Source organism: Hyaena hyaena, unplaced genomic scaffold (assembly GCF_003009895.1).
Source record: "Hyaena hyaena isolate Hyena2069 unplaced genomic scaffold, ASM300989v1 scaffold_1428, whole genome shotgun sequence".
NCBI classification, from domain to species: Eukaryota; Metazoa; Chordata; class Mammalia; order Carnivora; family Hyaenidae; genus Hyaena; species Hyaena hyaena.
Genome location: NW_024082051.1, coordinates 173,727 through 181,816, shown reverse-complemented (window position 1 = coordinate 181,816; position 8,090 = coordinate 173,727). Strand labels below are relative to the sequence as shown.

At 40.3% G+C, this 8,090-nt stretch overlaps 1 protein-coding gene across 1 annotated transcript in view; it reads right to left on the bottom strand.

The window, feature by feature from the left end:
• Window positions 1-8,090, bottom strand: part of PRKDC (protein kinase, DNA-activated, catalytic subunit) — a 191,052-nt gene that overhangs the window by 121,620 nt on the left and 61,342 nt on the right. Inside the window, exons 31-34 of the mRNA XM_039223651.1 lie at window positions 5,450-5,704; window positions 1,999-2,222; window positions 1,050-1,261; window positions 528-660 (exon numbers count right to left, since the gene is read on the bottom strand). Of these exons, the coding sequence (XP_039079582.1) occupies window positions 528-660; window positions 1,050-1,261; window positions 1,999-2,222; window positions 5,450-5,704 (824 nt within the window). The remainder of the gene's footprint in view (window positions 1-527; window positions 661-1,049; window positions 1,262-1,998; window positions 2,223-5,449; window positions 5,705-8,090) is intronic.

Sequence of the window (8,090 nt, the reverse complement as noted above, 5' to 3'; positions counted from 1 at the left end):
AGAGAGGGAGCCACAGACTGAAACAGGCTCCAGGCTCTGAGCTGGCAGTCAGCACAGAGCCCGACGCGGGGCTCGAACCCACGAACCGCGAGATCATGACCTAAGCGAAAGTCGGACGCTTAACCGACTAAGCCACCCAGGCGCCCCTGGAACAAGTGATTCTGTAACCCCCACTTCAGCATACCCATACAGACAGGATGTTTAAATTTTTTTTTTAATGTTTTATTTATTTCTAGGAGAGAGAGAGAGAGACAGCGTGAGCAGGGGAGGGTCAGAGAGAGAGGGAGACACAGAATCTGAAACAGGCTCCAGGCTCTGAGCTGGCAGTCAGCACAGAGCCTGACGCGGGGCTCGAACCCACGAACCACGAGATCATGACCTAAGTGAAAGTCGGACGCTTAACCGACTAAGCCACACAGGCACCCCAGGATGTTTAAAACGTATATATATAGGTATATATATAAGTAAATGGACTACTTCCATTAATAAAGCTAAGAGAAATGTAAAAACAAACTGGCTCTGGTTACCTGAGATGGTAAGACAACATGCAGGAAACCAGCTCTATGAAGCTGTTTACAAGCCGACAGGACACAAGCCAGCTTGGCCCTATCCACAGAAGCGTCAGGGCTATATAGGTCAATGGCACAAAGCTCCTCGATGCTGTGACAGAAACAAAAAGAAACTAGGTGAGTGCTGATCTCACCAAATTAGCAGGATACATTGAAAAGTTGAGTGTGTTCTGTTACGCGTGTGTTAACTGACTACCTGACACTCAAATTCACTACATGACCTGGGAAAGGGGACACAGGCTCACACTGAACAAGGGGCCAAAGCACTAATCCAGTCTCGGAAATCAACATGGGGCTAAGCCACATCTGAGACTTGTGCAGGGAAGGCATTTGTTAAACAGATGATTTTCAAACAACTAATGAGATCCTCTGCATCAAACGCCCCACAGATGAGATCCTTTACTTCAGGAAATGGGACTATGGCAGCCACAGCTATGAATCCCACCATAACACTGGTCCCCAGCATGATCTGATGCCCACCTCTGTGCTGTTATTTCTTCCCTGAGGTGCATCTCCAGGATGTCTTTGAATGGGGACTTCTTTAGTGCTTTCATCAGGTTCACACAAACATCAGGAAGATGATTCATAACTAGGACATCACCAATGTTGAAACCTACGCTTGAGGGCTCACAGAGGGTTTTTACCAAGAGTTTCATAAGGTTTGTGTTATTATATAAATTCTTCTCAAGGAGCTGCAAAAGATGATTTGAATAAAGACACATCCATTAGTCAACATTTAGATTTTCACAATGTAAGGTCCGTGAAACTGGGAACTTTTGCCTGGCTAGGGCAGGGGTTGGCACACTTTCTCTGTAAAGGGTCAGACAACAGATGTTTTAGGATTTGTGGGCCCTATGGTCTCCACTGCAACTACTTAATTACCTGCCATTATAATGTGAAATCAGCCATGCACATACATGGACAAATGGACTTGAAGGTTCCAATAAAACCTTCCTTACAAAAGCAGGCAGTAGGTGGGATCTGACCTGTGGACCACAGTTCTATGGCTCCTGGTTTAGGGCAATGCTGTACCTACAGACAGCCTGGCATACAGCATGCAGTAAAGAGCCTGGTATACAGCGGGCACTCAGTATGTACTAACTGGAGGGACTGACTGAACTTTGTTTATATAATAAGCTTCACAGATACATTTACAAATATTTGCTAATGTACATTTCCTAAGGCAAATGTTTGATCGATCATAGCATAAAATGCAATATCCAAAAAAACATTTAGAAAAACTTTGTATTTTATTCACACAGTAAGAATCTCAAGTACACACAGAACTTTACTACTTGCAAGAACACAGAACTCCTACAGCAACGGAAAGTTCTATGGAAGCCAAAACTACTTTCAATGGGTACTGGAAAGTACTCTTTGAGTGCCAAGTACTGACCTCAGACTAACAGAGCAGCAGGAGTGACCCTACCTTCCAGCCTTCTGGGGAGATGCTGAGCAGCGTGGTGGTGAATTCCATAATCCGGACCACAATTGTACATTTGCTGTAATTGTATCTTTCTCCCTCTTGTGGGCTGGGTCTGTGACCTACTGCCCCAGCGCCAAAGCACTTTTCTGCTGCTGTAATATCATGCATAGCAATGCTTTCTAAAAAGAAAGTCACTGCTTTCCAAAGCGAAGACTGTGTTTCAGTACCTAGAAAAAAATTTCACTCAAATATTACCATATGCTTCCTTTTAATTTCACTAAGATTAATGTAAAATTCCTTCAAGTATAGGCATGGTATACTTTTATTCAAAATTCAAACTTAAAAAGCTTTAAAAAAAATCATGACAATTTCTATCAAATGTTTAAAAAGCTCATATGCTTTGATCCAGCATCAAAATTTTATCCTAATGAAATAATGGCAGAATTGTAAAGATGAGCTTGTAAGGATGTTCATTACAGCAGCTTTTAATAATGAAACAACAGAAACAACCTAAATATCCCTCAAAGGAGCAACGAAGAGACAAATTATGGCAGTGGTCTTTTTATGGAAACAACTGCATCAACTACCAAATGGACTTTGTCATAAAAGTCGCCAATCTGAAAGCACGAAGGTGCCGGCTCTCCTCTCCCATCTCCACTCCTTTCATGATCAGCCCTGTCTGCTTACAGGAAGAAAGACAAAACACCTTTCTCCTCTCTGCAGTCTCTCTGTACTTTTTATACCAGCGTGCAAGGACCTCCCAAACAAAGGGACAATTTTAAAAAGTGGGGTACGTGTTGAAAGAGAGTGTAAAGGACTGAAGAAGAGATCCTTTTATAAGTCTGAGGATTTCCAATTCTTCGTTTTCATAAAATTTTAGTTCATCAAATTGCCAACTTGACAGATCATTAAAAATAATTCTAATGGGGGCGCCTGGGTGGCTTAGTCGGTTAAGCGTCCGACTTTCGCTTAGGTCATGATCTCGCGGTTCGTGGGTTCGAGCCCCGCGTCTGGCTCTGTGCTGACTGCCAGCTCAGAGCCTGGAGCCTGTTTCAGTCTGTGACTCCCTCTCTCTCTGACCCTCCCCTGCTCACGCTGTCTCTCTCTCTCTCTCTCTCTCCTAGAAATAAATGAAACATAAAAAAAATTTTAAAAAAAAATAATTCTAATGACAGGTCACTGTATATTCAAAAGAAGTGAGAGAAAATCCATTAAGAATCTAATACCCTTAAATCCAGTAGACAATGGGCTGTATGACACATTCCAATCACAGGGATGTTAAATGTGGAAAAAAAGGTGGACATTTTGGCATTATTCAAATATGGCACTTATTTAGGTGAACAAGTTTTTTTTTTAGTAAAACCTATATAAAACAAAAACAAATCTAACCATATAATTTTACTTTTTATATGTGGTAATTATTTATCAAAACATGTATAGTTATAGTGGTAATACACAGAATGTGCCCTAATAACAAAGGTCATGATAACCCAACACAGAAGAAACTTATCTAGACTGTTTTGTTGCAAAGATGTAGAGTTATAAGAAAAACATAAGCATAATAATATAATACTTAGGATAAAAAATGTGAAGGGTATGGAATGGTAATAATAATTCAGGCACCTTGCAAAATTTCCAGTAAAGAAACTATTTTAAAGCTGTTAAATAAAAATAAAGATGTTAAATAAAAAACCTCTATAGTATTTAGGCTCCACTGAACATGTTTTTTTAAGTAATGTTAACAGTTTTATGTTAAATGCCCATACTTATGACACACGACAGAAATTAACTTTTTCAATTACTTAAAGCAAAGAGGATTTTTTTGGTTAAGTCTGAAAGAAGGTACATTGTTTTTAATGTCTCCCACTCCTCACAAGGTATATAAATAAAACGGTTTGAAGACTGCTTAATTGTGAGACAGTTGCATAATTAGGTATTACATGGTCATTTAAATTAGCTCAATTATATATACCGACATAAAAAGACATCCAGTATTTTAAGTTTCTGTTTAAAAGTTTCATTTTAAAAATCAAATTATATCAAAGCATGCATATGATCCCATTATGTTAAGAAATGTTTTAAATATATATATTATATGCATAGAAAAAGTTTAAAAAAGTAAACACTAACCTGTCTTAATGTTTGTCACTAAAGAATGCAAATCAGGGAAAAGGTTTTACATATTTCCTATACTTTTTTTGTTTTTTAAATTTTCAGAATGATATAGGAGTTCTCTTAAAACAACAAATTTAAGGTACTACTTGCAACTGAACAGCTACTATTGCTATTTTTAAAGTTTCAGAACTTTTCTGACCCATCCCTCTGAGAATCCCATACTAAAATCTTGCAGAATCCCATACTACAGAGTCAGATCTTCTCAAAATCGTATAAAATCTGCTTTCCCAACCCCAGTGTGTGTGCGTGCACACATGACACACTCCCCACCATGGATGGTTCCCACTTTCTCAAACTAAAAGAAAGACAATAAGACAACCTGGTTCTTTTTCCCAAATTTACAAAACACAGACTTCATTCACCTCCAACAGAATTAAAGAGAGACTGGTAGTTTCTTTAGCCAACCAGCACCACCAGAATGGATGCTCTGTCTACACTGAAAATCATTTAAATAACATAACACGATCTGCATGGCAAGCTGCGTGTTTAGCCCATGAGAGAGGATTTAGGTGGAATCCCCACTTCCGAGAGAGCCTCAAAAGCCCATGCGCAGTATCAGCTGCCGTTGGCCCCCGATGCTCTGGACCAGAGAGATGCACCTCCAGGACCCAGGTCCTGTTCAGATCACCTGAAGGATGAAGCCTGCCATCGCCTTCCCAGCACAGGCCCAGGAGCACACGAAACACTCCGCCCTGCATTCTGTTCTCTGCAGACAACACTGTTGTCATCATACTACAGGAAAAATGCTAAGGAACAGGACAATTTAAGAAAAATGAGGACATGCTACTCAGAAACATAAGATCACAGAGCCTCATGTTAGGAAGAACTCTTCTATTTTACACACACTTTTTTTTTTTTAAAGGTTTTTTTTTTTGGTAGTCTCTACACCCAAAAGGGGCTCGAATCCTGAGATGAAGAGCCACATGCCTTATCGACTGAGCCAGCCAGGTGCCCAGGAGGAAGTCTTGTAATGTGCTAAAGCAAAGAAAAAGTCAAAAGGTTACTTGATAAGAGGGTCTTCAAGGACCTGTTCAGGGCACAGAACAGATAGATGCTAGGCAGGTTCCCACAACCTCATTCGTGTACACCAGACTCTTGGCCTCACATAAGCTCAAGGAATAATGCAGGTACTAAACTAAACAAACACCACCCAATACCACCACTTTAATGATGATTCTGAGAGTGGCATCTGTCTAGTCAAAGACCCCAGTGCTGTTCTGCCCAAAGTGGCTCCAGGCAGAACTGGGCCATAGTAACTTGGAGCACAGGTTATACATACCCAGGATCTCAGGGGCCTCGAGGGTTTTCTCTTCAGTGAAGGTGTTGTAGCACTCTAGGGCCGCCAGGAGCATGTCCATCCACTGCAGGGTAGCTCGCAGGCTGAACGGCCCTTGCAGATGGAGGAGCGTGGGCTGAGCAACGATGCCTGACGGCCGATCACAACCCCCTCCTCCCCCCTCAAATGTGTTTATGAGGAAGGAAGTATCTTTGTTCTTGAGGATATCTTTCAGCCACAAAGAAGGTGACTTGTTGCCTTAAAAAAGAAACAAGATTAAAACACACTTTAAATAGCTTTCACATAATTAAAATTAATCACTGTAATAAATAATAATAATAAAGCCAGAATTAAGTCTGATATGTTAACAAAAAGAATCAGAGCAGAACAAGACTGGCAATTTCACAGTATTTCAAATATAGCTTCCCTAAAGAGTCCCATATAAAGTACCTACCAGAGCAGTAAAATTTCAGAATGATAGGAGATAATTTTTTTTAACCACAGTAATCATAACTTCTTTCACTGTAACTACTGCCAAGAAGGTCTTTCCATCAAAGCCATTCTCTTCAGTTACTTTAAACATTATATAAATGGCTGGATACCATTTGCATAGTTGTGAATATCCTATCCTTTCCCTTGCCTTTTTTCTTGAAAATTATTACCCTCATTTTTTAGGAGTAATTTAAAGAATAAACACAAAAAAGAGCACTGCGACTCTCCAGTCCCTGTCCTACATCCTGGCTGTGCAGACCCTGCTTCTCTTGTGTCTTGGTTTTCTTGTCATAACGGTACTTACCTTTGAGGTTCCTACAAAGATCAATGAACTGAAGTAGTAAATATTTGAAAAAGTGTTTATATCACACAGTAAGTGCAATTTTTATTAAATAAAAGAGTCAAATTATCTGTTTTAAAAGACATTTTTTCTTCTGGTATTAATATTTTTCTAAACTGAAAATAAAAAAACATTAAATTTAATGAAAAAACATTAAATTTTATTTTGCACGCTCTGAAATCGTTGACTGCAAAGGTCAAATCATCCTGATGCTACTGAAGTTAAAGGAAGAATGGAAAACAATAATGTATTTCTGATGTATAAGAAATAGTTTTCCTATTGTGTTAAAAAAAAAAAAACTATCACAGCTATATAAGGAAAGTTTCAATAACCTGTTTTTAGGGTTTGCTTTAGAAAGAAATATTATTAAATCTTTTACTATCTTCACTAAAAATTGACAAAGAAAATAAAATACTGAGTAAAAATATTTAAGTTCTCTCTCACATGCTAAGAGTTGTAGAAGAGAAAGGACAGAAAAAGGCAGTATAGAGAAAGGAGAGGACAAGGGGACACAGAGAAGACATGGGCCTGGGAAAGCACATTCCAATTGCTAGGAATCTTCCCAGATCCCTGCCTCCTTCTCACTCTCCTTCCCAAAACTACAGCTTCTGTGACTCTGGCTTTCCATCCACAGGAATATCAGAAGTCAGAAGCCCCTGACACATGTCACAGGGACATGCCTGTGCTTGTCACTTCATCCCACGGATCTGGGTGTTGCCTAGCACCCCTGGTGACAGTGTAGTCTTATAGGGCACTAAAGGGTGGCTGAGCTGACTCTTGATTTTGGTTCAGGTCACACATGATCTGATGGCCATGGGATCAAGCGCCGCGTTGGGCTCCGTACTGAACCAAGCCTGCTTGATTCTCTCTCTCCCACTGTCCCTCCCCTGCTGGCTCGCTCTCTCATTCAATCAATCAATAAAGAGACACTTAACACTGTCCCTTAAAAATCACTGGAAGCAGGGGCGCCTGGGTGGCTTAATCGGTTAAGCGTCCGACTTTCGCTTGGGTCATGATCTCACGGTTCGTGGGTTCGAGCCCCGCGTCGGGCTCTGTGCTGACTGCCAGCTCAGAGCCTGGAGCCTGTTTCAGTCTGTGACTCCCTCTCTCTCTGACCCTCCCCTGCTCACGCCATCTCTCTCTCTCTCTCTCCTAGAAATAAAAAAAAAAAAAAATCACTGGAAGCAGCATTATTAACAGCCAAGATATGGAAGCAACCCAAGTATCCACTGACTGAAGAATGGATAAGGAAGACATGATATAAACATTATTCAACCACATAACAGAATGAAATCTTGCCATTTACAATGACATGGATGGAACTAGACAGTATTATGCCAAGTGAAGTCAGAAAACACAAATATGATACGGTTTCACTCATGTGTGGAATTTAAGAACAAAACAAACATGGGTGGCGGAGAAGAGAAGCAAACCAAGAAACAGACTCTTAATATAGAGAACAAACTGATGGTTATGAGACAGGAGTGGGGTGGGAGGAGCAGATAAACAGGTGGTGGGCAAGGAGTACACTTATGATGAGCACCAGGTAATATACGAAGTGATGAACCACTATACTATATACCTGAAACTAATACAACACTGTATGTTAACTGACTGGAATTAAACCAAAATTTCACAAAAACCCAAAACATCATTAGGAGTTAAATATAGCAGAGAGAGAGGCAGATGCACAATTGGGAGGGCGCAGAGGAGATAAGCCAAGGAACGCTCACCCCTTTTATGCAAAGTATATGTTGGTGGTAAGCAAGGTTCACCTACTACTTGGCATCCCTTCTTTAACAGAAACAATTC